General features: G+C 29.5%; 1 protein-coding gene across 1 annotated transcript in view; it reads left to right on the top strand.

The window, feature by feature from the left end:
• The first annotated feature begins 11,379 nt into the window (after nucleotides 1-11,379).
• LOC125842195 (catechol oxidase B, chloroplastic) overlaps nucleotides 11,380-15,858 on the top strand; it is a 4,902-nt gene continuing 423 nt past the window's right edge. Inside the window, exon 1 of the mRNA XM_049521433.1 lies at nucleotides 11,380-13,117. Within this exon, the coding sequence (XP_049377390.1) occupies nucleotides 11,392-13,117 (1,726 nt within the window). The 5' untranslated portion in view covers nucleotides 11,380-11,391. The remainder of the gene's footprint in view (nucleotides 13,118-15,858) is intronic.

Here is a 15,858-nt window from a genome sequence, read left to right as displayed (position 1 = left end):
TGTGGTTGTATTTGGTCCGCAAGTTCACCCCATAATGTTGTTGACAGTCTATTTTTACTGTATGAATGGAATTTAATTACATTTTAATATATAAAAAAATATATATCTATATATAAAAGGATAAAATGAATTTAAAATAATTACTTATCATCTACTAGAACAATATTGATGAAATAACTATTGTTATCTCCTTGCTTTATCTGTTGAATTGGTTGATATGAAGAAACATGTCCAATAACATCTGCAAATAAAATATATTATTAATATATTGTAAATTTAAAATATAATAAATGGAATAACATATCATTATTACCCAAAAGCTCAGTCTCATCAACATTGTGATGAATTGTCAATTTGTCAAAGGTGCGGATATTGAATATATCCATATGAAAAGAAGGATCTTGAATTTCCTTAACATTTGTAGTCACAGTGAAGTTAAGCTTGTGTTTGTGTGTTGTTTTCTTAAATTTCATGATGTTTGGGGCAATCACAAAGTAATTCATCCGAAAAACATCAAGTTCATATAAAATTTCTCTGAAATGCTTAATTAATGTCTTTCCAATTGATGCATGAATACGATCACCCTGTAATAAAACAAAATATTGTTTTATGATAATTGTTTTCAAGTATATAAAAACTATTTGTATGAGTGGTACCTTTTGATCTTGTAAAATCATCTCCAAAGAGTAAGGTATTTCTGATTTGAATTTATCAGGAACTATCCACAATCGAATAACTCGAACTTTTAAGTTCCAGTGCATTGATTTAGATGTAATTTCTGAGATTGTGTGAAAGTGCAAAACCATCTATATTACTGAATATCGCAGAACAATCGACGAACAATGTAAAGTTTGTATGTAAAGTTATTACTGAAAGATGTCTATATATAGTAGGGAAATTTTAGATGCAGTAAATAATTGTAGTTTAAGTTTCCTTGTTTATTGAGAAGTTATAAAACTGTTTGTATTTATCTGTTAAAATATATTTATTGTTTGGTATAAATTATAAATACAAAATAATGATATATTAAGCTTTTGTAATTAAAATTATGTATCTTCTGATTTTGAGGCTGCCTCGATCCAGTTAACCATGATAGTTGAGTTATTTAAGTTTCATTGTGAAGCTCATCATGCGCTATTCTGAAAAATTTTCTTAAGTTTTGTCTCTCAGACCAAGTAGGTGTTCAGAACAGCTTTAAATTTGTACATTGGTGATTATGTTTATAATGTCTTATCGAATATTGCTTGGTATCTATCTTGGTTATGTGTTTTAAAACATATGATGTCACCGTCGAATATTTTTGTATATATTAATTTAAAATTTAAGCTTTTGTAATTAAAATTAAGTATTTGTAGATAGATGATGTAATAGTTAAATAATAATTTGTAACTAATTATTTATAAAAAATTTTTTTGAAATTGTTGTGTAACTACCGCAGAATCTATCAACTTGTTTTGTAATTAATTATTAATATTTTTTAAAAAAAACTGTTGTGTAACTATCGCAAAATCTATCAACTTGTAATTATTTAAATAATTATTTATTATTTATTGATTAAAATTTAAAATTCTAAAAAATTGTGGTAATGACACGTAGGCGTTTTTTCTTCTCCTTTTATATATAGATAGATTTTAGTTACGTATATTTTTGTGATTCCTTTGTTTTTATTTGTTTTTTTTGTTTTTTTAGTCTTTTATAAATTTAAAAATTATAAATTATAATAATTAAAAGATTTATATTTATTTAATTTTTAGAAATCTATCAGTGCCATATAAATTAGGACAAGAAAATAATATGTATTATTTAAAAATGATGTAAAAAGTAATATAGTCCAAATAACTAACTACTTGTAATTATTTTTGAAAACATAATTTTTGTTTTATTAACTCTTGAAATTTTATTTGTGACACATAAACTGAGACAAAGAGATTAATATATATTATTTGAAAATTATGTAAGAGATACTGCAAATAATAATTAGCAATATAAAATATTTAAAAAGATCGATTGACTTTCGAAATTCTATTAGTGTCACATGAATTGAGAAAAAAAAGAAGTAACATATATTGTTTTTTAAATTACATAAACGATACTATAAATCACAAAAATTAACAAATTAAGATATTAAAAAGACATGAAAACATTCAATTGACTTTCAAAATTATATCAATGCCGTAAAAATTGGGATAAAGAAAGTAGCATATATTATTTGAAAATGACATTAATTATAATATAAATCACAATAGTTAACAACTTAAAATATTTAAAAATTGAGATGACTCTCCAAAAGTCATTTGTGCCACATAAATTAAGAAAAAANTTTACTGTATGAATGGAATTTAATTACATTTTAATATATAAAAAAATATATATCTATATATAAAAGGATAAAATGAATTTAAAATAATTACTTATCATCTTCTAGAACAATATTGATGAAATAACTATTGTTATCTCCTTGCTTTATCTGTTGAATTGGTTGATATGAAGAAACATGTCCAATAACATCTGCAAATAAAATATATTATTAATATATTGTAAATTTAAAATATAATAAATGGAATAACATATCATTATTACCCAAAAGCTCAGTCTCATCAACATTGTGATGAATTGTCAATTTGTCAAAGGTGCGGATATTGAATATATCCATATGAAAAGAAGGATCTTGAATTTCCTTAACATTTGTAGTCACAGTGAAGTTAAGCTTGTGTTTGTGTGTTGTTTTCTTAAATTTCATGATGTTTGGGGCAATCACAAAGTAATTCATCCGAAAAACATCAAGTTCATATAAAATTTCTCTGAAATGCTTAATTAATGTCTTTCCAATTGATGCATGAATACGATCACCCTGTAATAAAACAAAATATTGTTTTATGATAATTGTTTTCAAGTATATAAAAACTATTTGTATGAGTGGTACCTTTTGATCTTGTAAAATCATCTCCAAAGAGTAAGGTATTTCTGATTTGAATTTATCAGGAACTATCCACAATCGAATAACTCGAACTTTTAAGTTCCAGTGCATTGATTTAGATGTAATTTCTGAGATTGTGTGAAAGTGCAAAGCCATCTATATTACTGAATATCGCAGAACAATCGACGAACAATGTAAAGTTTGTATGTAAAGTTATTACTGAAAGATGTCTATATATAGTAGGGAAATTTTAGATGCAGTAAATAATTGTAGTTTAAGTTTCCTTGTTTATTGGATGGTTATTGAGAAGTTATAAAACTGTTTGTATTTATCTGTTAAAATATATTTATTGTTTGGTATAAATTATAAATACAAAATAATGATATATTAAGCTTTTGTAATTAAAATTATGTATCTTCTGATTTTGAGGCTGCCTCGATCCAGTTAACCATGATAGTTGAGTTATTTAAGTTTCATTGTGAAGCTCATCATGCGCTATTTTGAAAAATTTTCTTAAGTTTTGTCTCTCAGACCAAGTAGGTGTTCAGAACAGCTTTAAATTTGTACATTGGTGATTATGTTTATAATGTCTTATCAAATATTGCTTGGTATCTATCTTGGTTATGTGTTTTAAAACATATGATGTCACCGTCGAATATTTTTATATATATTAATTTAAAATTTAAGCTTTTGTAATTAAAATTAAGTATTTGTAGATAGATGATGTAATAGTTAAATAATAATTTGTAACTAATTATTTATTAAAAAAAATTTTGAAATTGTTGTGTAACTACCGCAGAATCTATCAACTTGTTTTGTAATTAATTATTAATATTTTTTTAAAAAAACTGTTGTGTAACTACCGCAAAATCTATCAACTTGTAATTATTTAAATAATTATTTATTATTTATTAATTAAAATTTAAAATTCTAAAAAATTGTGGTAATGACACGTAGGCGTTTTTTCTTCTCCTTTTATATATAGATAGATTTTAGTTACGTATATTTTTGTGATTCCTTTTGTTTTTATTTGTTTTTTTTGTTTTTTTAGTCTTTTATATATTTAAAAATTATAAATTATAATAATTAAAAGATTTATATTTATTTAATTTTTAGAAATCTATCAGTGCCATATAAATTAGGACAAGAAAATAATATGTATTATTTAAAAATGATGTAAAAAGTAATATAGTCCAAATAACTAACTACTTGTAATTATTTTTGAAAACATAATTTTTGTTTTATTAACTCTTGAAATTTTATTTGTGACACATAAACTAAGACAAAGAGATTAATATATATTATTTGAAAATTATGTAAGAGATACTGCAAATAATAATTAGCAATATAAAATATTTAAAAAGATCGATTGACTTTCGAAATTCTATTAGTGTCACATGAATTGAGAAAAAAAAGAAGTAACATATATTGTTTTTTAAATTACATAAACGATACTATAAATCACAAAAATTAACAAATTAAGATATTAAAAAGACATGAAAACATTCAATTGACTTTCAAAATTATATCAATGCCGTAAAAATTGGGATAAAGAAAGTAGCATATATTATTTGAAAATGACATTAATTATAATATAAATCACAATAGTTAACAACTTAAAATATTTAAAAATTGAGATGACTCTCCAAAAGTCATTTGTGCCACATAAATTAAGAAAAAAAAGAGTATCATATATTGGGCCCATGCTAACATAGGCTCTTTTATATATATATATATATAAAATGTATGACAGAAATAATTTAAAAAGTAATAGAATCCGTACTGAATTTAGATATGTAATTGATAATCTTAAAGTAATTTATTGATGTGTACATCAGTACATGTGCATATGCTAAATGAAGAAGCTCCACTATGGATACCAGCTGTGGGAGTGAACAAAAAGAAAGAAGAAGAAGACATAATTATGTACGATTAGTAGGACCCGTTTGACAGGAGATATTAAATTAAAGGAAAAATTATGGATTAAAATTTAGTTCAATAAAAATATTGTTTGGATATATACTTTGGATTCTTAAGTTATACGTTTTTTTTTCATAAATGTCAAAAAATTTCACTACGGTGAAAACTATCAAATTTTTTCAATCATTTAAAATCTTACTAAATATTTTATGTTTATTTTTTCATATTATAAATCACCTTAGTAGGGGTGACAATTGGATGGTTGAGACAAATCTGATCGAATCAAAATAGATCAAGATAACAATCGGGTCAAGATCCAATCGAACCCAACCCAGATTTGATATTGGATCAAAATGGACAGTGTCAAAATCCAACCTATTTTAAGTTTTAATTATTTTATTTATTCTTTTAAAAGATTTTAGTACCTAATAACAATACTTTAAAAAACTCAGTCAAATGTTGATTAATGCTTAAAAGTATTTTTTAAATTTATTGGTTAAACAAAAACGATTTTTCATCAAAAATATATATTTTTTTAGAAACACTTTTAGAAATAGCACTTTCTAAGGGACCAAACAAACTATTTGTCAGTCCGATTTATTGTCCACTTGGAGATCTAACCTCTATTCTAATTTCTACTATTGATATATCTATGGAATCTCTCTATATATATTTATATATTTTAGGTGAATATTAATTAAAAACCAATATATATTAGGGATGATTACCAGCGAAAATATAGCCAGATTTTCTTTCCATAGATAGAAAAGGCATTCAAGAGGAAATAATGTCTGGCCCCAATCAATTAATGTTCAACAACTATTCTTTGTTCAATTTATGTGATGGAATTTAAATTTTGAGAGTTGATTTTTTAATATTTTATTTTATTTCCATGTTAGTTTTAGGGTGATATTAATTACATTTTTAATAAGAATATGTAATAGATCGTCATAATAGCTTAAGTGCGTAGCTAATTTTTTGAGACAACTTAAAATATAAATTTATGCCTTTTTCCTAAAGTAAGAGCACATAGGTAACAACCATTCAAACTAGCTGTAAGTTCTAACGATTTATTTTGTTTGAATCTTCCCCAAATAATCTAACTGATTTAAAATATAAATAATTACTAATATAATGGCATGGAATGGTATATATACTGCATAATCATAACAAAAAGTTTATGATCAAATAAATAAGCAAGTTTGAGTTTTAAGTGTACTGTAAAACAAATAAAAAGAGTCTATGTTCAAATACAACATTATCCAAACTACACCTTCACATTCTTTTTTATATTTTAATCTTTAATAACTATTCTCCGTAAAGCTAGTACAAAGTAATTAGTTAGCGTTTGATTATAATTTTTTAAATATTTTTAACAAGTTACTTTAAGAGGAAGTTTGTATACCGGTTCTGAATTTCTCTTTAGCTTATTGTTTCTGATTTAATAGAAAGTAAATCCTCTCCAACAAAAGCGAAGCCAGGATTTAAAGATTTGAGGTGTACCAATAAACTTAAAATAAAAACAAAGAAATAAGGCTCTGACTGGATTCAAACCCTGCTCTCACGGGTGGTTCTTTTGGCTTGTAACAGCGACCCAAAGACACTCCTATGCAACTATGCTTCTCATGGGTGCACTATTAATTATATTCTAATTTTTATTAGTTTTTCAAGATTAATATACATATAATTTTTTTTCGAAGCTAATGGGTGCACGTGCACCCCACATATAAATATGAGTCTGCCTTTGCTCTCAGGTACTAGCCTGTTTGGCCAATACTTTTTTTTTTTTTTAAAGGGTGAGGTATTTGATCTATTTTTTTTGAGAAAATAAGTGTTTTGGTATGTAGTAGCAACAGTTTCTCAAAAGCTAAAAAGATAGTGTTTCTCTGATAATATCTTCTTCTTTTTTTTGAAAAACACTTTTGAAGAAGATATACTTAACAATACTTTCAAAAAACTCAGTCAAATGTTGATTAAAGCTTAAAAGTATTTTTTAAATTTATTGGTTAAACAAAAATGATTTTTCATCAAAAATATATATATTTAAAAAAACACTTTTAGAAACATCACTTTCTAAGGGACCAAACAAACTATTTGTCAATCCGATTTGTTGTTCACTTGGAGATCTAACCTCTATTCTAATTTCTACTATTGATATATCTATGGAATCTCTTTCTCCCTCTATATATATATATCTATATATTTTAGGTGAATATTAATTAAAACAAATTGGTATTAGGAATGATTACCAGCGAAAATATAGTTGGATTTTCTTTCCATGGATAGAAAATGCATTCAAGAGGAAATAATGTTTGTCCCCAATAAAATAATGTTCAACAACTATTCTCTGTTCAATTTAAGTGACGAAATTCAATTTTCTAGAGTTGATTTTTTTAATTGTGAATTTATATATGAAATTTTTTAAAAGTAAAACTTATATATTTGAAAATTGTTGTTAATAACTTTAATTTACAATAATAAAAATATATAAATAATATATTAAAAAATATGATAAATTTTTTATTGGAAATGAGAGAATAATTTTCTTTTTCCATGTGATCTTTTGTTGCATTTATACCTTGTAATTGATTTAATTAATCTTCCAGTGTTGTTGATTCTTGCATTTATGTTTCTCTCTTGAATGCATTCTATCAATGGAACGAATTTATTTATTTTTCCATTTAAAAGAAGAATCTAGCTATACTAGGCGAGAGAAGGTAATGCATTTCATGACTAAATTTGAAATTAAAATTAAATTATATTTGATTGAAGATATAAATTTATTCCATACTAAACCTATATCTTCAGATAAACAAAATTGTAACACCCCGTATTCGAAACAGACCAAAATGCAGATTTTGAGATGTTGGAGGTGCAACTTGCGGTCGCCATCCACGGACCGTAGGTTAGACCACGGCCCGTGCTGGTGGTCCGTGGTTCACCACTGCAACCCCTCCCCAATCCAACTCAGAAAATCATCTAAGTCTCGATCCATGCACAGACCCACGGTCCGTAGGTCAGACCACAGTACGTGGTCTGTGTCCGTGGATCAAGACTCTTTTACCCAGCCTCTGACACGAACTACGGTTGACCAGCACAGACCGTCGTTCAATCTACGGTCTATAGGTGAGAGTCAACAGCAGTTAGATGAAAATTGTTGATTGGGTCAACTTCAAATGGTCATAACTTTTAGCACAAAAGGAATTATGTGTCCCATGGCCAATGATATGATAGATAATTTAATTCTCTTTCCAACGCCACCAAGTTTGCTAAAATCTGACCTCCGAGTAAAAAATTATGCTCGTTTTAGTGAAGCCCTGTCAGGCAGACTTGACCGACGACCCCAACCTACGGACCGTCGATTGACCTACGACCTGTAGGTCCAGTCCGTCGGTCACTCCGATAGCAATTAAGTTAGGGGTCTTTTGGTATTTTTCTATTTCGTTAGACCCCTAAGATACGTCGTTTAGACCCTAAATCATGAGGTTTTAGTCAGTTTAAGCCTAGGAACATAAATAGAACTTACCTAAGTCAAATCATTAATCAAAACTTAGAAAATTAGAAGCAAGAGAGGAGAAAAGGTCAAGAACCCTAATTCAAGAACGCAACAAGATTCCATAAGTTCCAGCCCCGAAATCAAAAGATTTCTCCGTGGAATTCGTCACCAGGTATGTGGAATTTCATTAGTGGGTTCCTTTCACCCATTAGGTCCCTAGAATTCAGTCAGATTCTTGACTCCATGATTATGAACAGACCTAGGGTTTCTAGAATTTCAACAGATCATCATGAATTAGTTATTTAAATGTTCCAAATCAGATTATCATGCTTGTACTCAGTTTATTGCATGAATTTCAGAGCCCTAGTTATGTATTTCTTTAGTTCTTGAATTACTCATGCTAGGTTAGATATTTCAGTTATTCAGATATACATGTTCCTGTTTTGAACGCCATATTTATTAGTATATTTCAGCATAAACCCTATTTTGAGTTATAAATCTTGAGAAACTTTTCTTTTGACAACACTTGAGTTTTAAATTGAGTTTTTGAGAAAGTTAAGATGAGTTTGGAGAAAGAACTTCTAAAACATGATTAGTATGACAATCGAGTAGGTCATCAATGTATGAACAATATGGTATTTAGATATACCATCAATGTTAATGCAGTATGACTTCCTAAGTCATCAATGATCATAGTATAATATGATTTTGAATTGTTTTCTAAGAAGGAGTTTTCAAGTATGAGAATCTATATTCAGTATTTATAGAAATTCAGTCATAACCAGTTAACCACTTAATTCATTGGGAGTAGCATAATACCGAGTTGAACTAGGATTCAACGTACCCATATAGTCCTAGAACTATGAGCCACGTAGGTGTAAGTCCCCTCTGTGGGTAACATTAGTTTAGTGATCACGCCAGTATGCCTCTATACCTTTGGCAGGGTATATTGGGTCCTCTCGATGGGGCATATACATCGGACTCCACATTTAGCTCATGTGATTTTATTGTCGGTTATTAGTAGCTCCCACAGTTCAGTCAAACTCTATTGCATTGACCATATTTCAGCACAGTCAGTATTCAGTCTCAGCATGTTATAAATTTGGTCATTGCATCAGTTAGCTCAGTACTTGTTATTTTCAGTATCTATATCATGTTCAGATTATATCATTGCTTATTTGCGTTGTTCAGTTATATATTTATTTCAGCTTTACTCTATCCTACATGCTCAGTACCTTTCAAGTACTGATGCATACGTGCGCTACATCTTCTCGTGATGTAGTTCTCAGCATCCAGATCACGCTTAGATCGGTTTCCGATCTCCAGTTCAGCAGAATCAGTGGTGAGTTTTCATTCTTCGAAGACTAGTGACATGTTTATCTTTATCGCTTTTAGTCCTTTAGTTTCAGTTTTGCTAGACTTAGCTAGGGCCTGTCCCAATATTTCTAGTTAGTTAGAGGCTATTTTCAGACATAGTTAGATTTAGCTTAGTATTGAGTTAATATCTTCTTTGTATTAAATTCATCAGTTTTCATATATCTCAGTTATAGTATATGGGTATTCCCCATCTTTTCATTTTATTTATGATTTAGCTTCCGCATCAGTTTATTATCTTTAGTATGGTCATGATCATGCCATCAGGGTTAGCTTGGGATCACTTGTGGTCCTAGGTCCCGTGTCCGCGTCTCGGGGGTAGCTCGGGGCATGACAAAAATACTCCCTCCGTCCTTTTTTATATGTCATCTTTTTACTTTGCACTTGCATTAAGAAATGATGTAACTTTACCCTTCTACCCTTATTTACTTTTTTTGGAACTCAAGTTTTCAATCAATGAATATGAATTAATTTATTTTGATTAATTAATTTAACCAATGAACATGAATTATTTACTTAATTTTTCTAAGTTGGTCAAATGTAACTCACAAGGCTAAAAAAGGAACAATATGGTACTTTATGCATTGATTTTATGAAATGACAAATATTATGGACCAACTATTCATAAAAAAGGATGACATATAAAAAGAAACAGAGGGAGTATAATTTTAATCCAACATAGTCCGCAAATCGAGATCTTAAATCTCTAGGTCAGGTATAATAAAATCAGCATGGTATGGACTATAATATCCTTCATTGGGGTCAGAAATAATGTGATGATCTTTTCTTATTGCTTCTATGCACTTTTATGTTTGGCTTTTGTGGCCTTAATCTCCCTTGTCCGTGACATATTGCAAGTATTTTTAATTTTTTTTTAGTAAAATTTAATTGGTAAATTTTATTGTCTAGTTTTAGAAAATAGTTTTGATAAAAAATTTAAAATTTATAAAAGTATAATTTTTAGGCCAAAAAATAATAGTCGAGTTTTAAAACTTATCCCAAAGTTTTGTATTTTATAAAAAAAAAATCAATCTATTTATGACCAACTTATTCTATCTACCATTCCTCCTCATTAAACACATTCCTAATCTAATTTATTTACATGCTAGCCATTAAAAATTGTCCGTACAATATGCAATTATTATTATTATTATTATTATTATTATTTTATTTTCTTTTTTTTACCAGTTGAATCTTTGTAATTAATTGTAATTGTGTTATTAGTAGCTATGTTAAAATATTGTGTTATGATTTTCGGATAAATGTATTATCCTGTTTATTATAAAAATGATAATTTTTGTACCAAACTTATGAGTATTTTTTATATAGTTTTTAGTACTTATGGAGATAAATCATCTTTCATATTTTCTTTTGAATAAGGTGAAATATGTTTCAAAATATTATGGCGAAACTTCTAAACTTCAATCCAAACTTCACTCACATTTAATTTTTTCAAAAATATTTAAAATCTATGAACAAAGGATGGCTAAATTTTTCAAAGTCAATAAAGTTTATTTGAACTTGAGGATCAATATTTCCCACTATAGAGAGTGAGTAATTACTCCAAGATAAGATCTACAATTATCACCAACGTGTTACACGTTTTGTGCTACATATACCTTCACCATTTTGTGTATAAATGAAGTTGCAACTCTTCTAACAAAAAATCACTCATCACAACACAATGTCTTCTTCTAGTACTACTACTCTTCCATTATGCACCAACAAATCCCTCTCTTCTTCCTTCACCACCAACAACTCATCTTTCTTATCAAAACCCTCTCAACTTTTCCTCCACGGAAGGCGTAATCAAAGTTTCAAGGTTTCATGCAACGCCAACAATAATGTTGGCGAGCATGACAAAAACCTTGACGCTGTTGATAGGCGAAATGTTCTTTTAGGGCTAGGAGGTCTTTATGGTGCTGCTAATCTTGCACCATTAGCCTCTGCTTCTCCTATACCACCTCCTGATCTAAAATCTTGTGGTGTTGCCCATGTAAAAGAAGGTGTTGATGTGTCATACAGTTGTTGCCCTCCTGTACCCGATGATATCGATAGCGTTCCGTACTACAAGTTCCCTCCTATGACTAAACTCCGCATCCGCCCCCCTGCTCATGCGGCGGATGAGGAGTATGTAGCCAAGTATCAATTGGCTACGAGTCGAATGAGGGAACTTGATAAAGACTCTTTTGACCCTCTTGGGTTTAAACAACAAGCTAATATTCATTGTGCTTATTGTAACGGTGCTTATAAAGTTGGTGGTAAAGAGTTGCAAGTTCATTTCTCGTGGCTTTTCTTTCCGTTTCATAGATGGTACTTGTACTTCTACGAAAGAATTTTGGGATCACTTATTAATGATCCAACTTTTGCTTTACCATATTGGAATTGGGATCATCCAAAAGGTATGCGTATACCTCCCATGTTTGATCGTGAGGGGTCATCTCTTTACGATGACAAACGTAACCAAAACCATCGCAATGGAACTATTATTGATCTTGGTCATTTTGGTAAGGAAGTTGACACACCTCAGCTCCAGATAATGACTAATAATTTAACACTAATGTACCGTCAAATGGTGACTAATGCTCCTTGTCCGTCCCAATTCTTCGGTGCTGCTTACCCTCTGGGGACTAAACCAAGTCCGGGAATGGGTACTATTGAGAACATCCCTCATACCCCGGTCCATATCTGGACTGGTGATAGTCCTAGACAAAAAAACGGTGAAAACATGGGTAATTTCTATTCAGCCGGTTTAGACCCGATTTTTTACTGTCACCACGCAAATGTGGACCGGATGTGGGATGAATGGAAATTAATTGGCGGGAAAAGAAGGGATCTATCAAATAAAGATTGGTTGAACTCAGAATTCTTTTTCTACGATGAAAATCGCAACCCTTACCGTGTGAAAGTCCGTGACTGTTTGGACAGTAAAAAAATGGGATTCGGTTACGCTCCAATGCCAACTCCATGGCGTAATTTTAAACCAATCAGAAAAACTACAGCAGGAAAAGTGAATACAGCGTCAATTGCACCAGTCACCAAGGTGTTCCCACTAGCGAAGCTGGACCGTGCGATTTCGTTCTCTATCACCAGACCAGCTTCGTCAAGGACTACACAGGAGAAAAATGAGCAAGAGGAGATACTGACATTCAACAAAATAGCCTATGATGATACTCAGTATGTAAGGTTCGATGTGTTCCTGAACGTTGACAAGACTGTGAATGCGGATGAGCTTGATAAGGCGGAGTTTGCGGGGAGTTATACTAGCTTGCCTCATGTTCATGGAAATAATACTAATCATGTTACGAGTGTTACTTTCACGCTGGCGATAACAGAACTGTTGGAGGATATTGGATTGGAAGATGAAGATACTATTGCGGTAACTTTGGTTCCAAAAGTAGGTGGTGAAGGTGTATCCATTGAAAGTGCGGAGATCAAGCTTGAAGATTGTTAAGTCCTCATGAGTTGGTGGCTATGGTACCAAATTTTATGTTTAATTAGTATTAATGTGTGTGTTTGGTTATGTTTCTGTTAAAATGTATCAGCTGGATAGCTGATTACTAGCGTTGCCAGTTGTTAATGCTATGTATGAAATAAATAAATAAATGGTTGTCTTCCATTTAATTTTATGTCAATTCTCACTTTAATTAACAGTTAAAATTTTATAGAAAAACTATCTTACAACACAAATATTACTACTACTTCACAACTGATTAATAATTTTATAAGTATTATTTTTGAGTCAAATACATCATTTCTTTAGACGAGATAAAGACTTTCGAAATCGAGTAATGCAACAAAACTGGGGTAGCACTGATCAGTTCTACTTTCTGAGTTCTTGAGTTTGCCTCCCATTTTGCTCTTAATTCTGCATCATGTTTTTAAATAGTCAAATATTCACCTAGTTTTAAAAATAAGTGGTCTTCTTACTTTTTTTCTCCTTTGTATTTCAAAGTTTTAAGAAGAAATCGATATGGGTCGTTTGGTGTGAGGGAAAAAAATAAATAGTGATGGGATAAGAAAATAGTGATAGAATAAAAAATGTGTTTCTTGTTTGGTTGCTATGTTTGGGATAACTTATATCACCGTTTATACCATAGTGATGGGATAAGTTATCACATGATAACTAATCCCACGATAACTATTCCTGAGATAACTTGTTCCCAATTAAACGACTCCTAAGTTAATAAGAGCATGTTTGGATTGGGTTTGTTAGATCAACTTTCACATATATCAAACATAAAAATCATATTTGTATGTTATAACTATAGTTTGTATAATTGCGCTAAAATTTGCTATGGAGTATTAGATTGTATAACTCGTTGACAGGAGCTTCAAATTTGTATAATTTCGCTGATAGGCCATTTGTATAAATCGTTGGCAACCTCTCGTTTGTATAAATCGCTGACAGCGTCTCAATTCAATTTTATGTGTTTGTATATCTGCATAAAATTTGAATTTGTATACAATTGAATTGAAATAAAACATTTGTATATAAAATCTCTCTCTCTCACTTTATACAACACAAATTATACATTGTAATTTGTATAATCTGTGTTTGTATAAAGTGAGAAAGAGAGAAACGCAAAAGAGAACTGGGCAGAGAAAATCTGTATTTGTATAATTATAAGTGTATAGGATGAAATATATGTATTCATATTTATATATATAGTTTTCTCTCGCTTTATACAAACCAAAACACATTTTATAGATTTGTGTTTGTATAAAAGCGAGAGAGGAGAGGGAGAGACTGGCGAGTGTGGCGAGCGAGCAACCTAGGGAGAGAGGCAAATGACAATTGTTTGCTACGAGTTACAATTAAATTTAACTGTGGTTATAACATTTAATTTGAATTAATAATTTGCTATTTTATACAATTTCCCCATTGCCTAATAGCTTACAGTTAAAAACCACAAATTAGAAATCTTAATTTATGATTTTTGATTTATTTTTATTTGACCGACAAGAGGTGTGTGGATCCCATGCATCAGGTTTTTGAACTGATAATTCCAACTTAGGCTATAGTTTCATTTTTATTTCTCAAATTAGTAATTTATTGGTTTACTCAGTCTTCTTATTTAAATACTCAGACTTTATAAACTAAATATCTTTAACTTTTGTTTTCTCTTAATATAATATCTACCTCGCAAGACATAAGTTAAAAAAACTTTATCTTATCTAATAAAATGCTAAGATTTGAGGTGGTCCTAAACGTCCCATGAGCCGGTGTGCACCAGAGTAGTCAATTGTCATATTTAGTTCAAGTAATAAAGTGATAAAGTTTGTACCTAGTACTATCAAAAGTTATTACTTCTATTTTCAAAAAGAAGTATATATATATATGAAAAATAATGCTCCATGAAATTGCATTATCTTTGTTCTCTCTGACCCAAAAAATGGAATTTAACTTTTTATAAAATGAGAAATGACTCAATTTTAGAATCGGGTAAAAGACCAAATATATCCCTGTACTATCGTAAATGATATGCAAATATCATTCGTCATACTTTGTGTTTCTATATATATCTTTGTATAACGAATCTTTTTCTACTTTTTACTCCCTTTTTTAAAGGTGATTTTACTTTTTCTTATACTAGAATAATTATCCGTGCCTAGCGCTGGAATTTAATGTCACGTAATTTATAAAATAATACTTGAAATCTATCAGCCATTAAAACTAAAACATTATATTATCTTACATACAAGATTACGTAGTAACGAACATTAATAATTTTATAATTTATCCTTTTGCTTCCGGAAAGTGTTACTATTTGATATTTTTGAAAAATCAGATGAATATCAACCTGAGATATTGAATTTTTGAATAAATAAATAATCATTGGTAAAATGATAAATCGTTGGGAAATCCCTCTATTTATAGATAACAAAAGGCAGTGTGAACAAATACTTATTGTGCCTTATCGGAAAGGTACCAACTCTTTGGAAAAGTTATAACCCTTCAGAACTTTCACAACCTTATTCATAAAAGTCACATTTCTTCATAAAAGTCACAACTTTTCATGAAAGGGGAAAACTAATTTTGAAAATAAATAAATTAAAAGGGAATCCTGGCGTCACCACAAACCAGGATTCCCTTTAATATATATATATATATATATATATATATATATATATATATATATGAGATATG

The sequence above is a fragment of the Solanum stenotomum genome, chromosome 10, assembly GCF_019186545.1.
Source record: "Solanum stenotomum isolate F172 chromosome 10, ASM1918654v1, whole genome shotgun sequence".
Classification (NCBI taxonomy): domain Eukaryota; kingdom Viridiplantae; phylum Streptophyta; class Magnoliopsida; order Solanales; family Solanaceae; genus Solanum; species Solanum stenotomum.
Note: the sequence above shows the minus strand (reverse complement) of the source record. Positions and strands in the feature narration are given on the sequence as shown.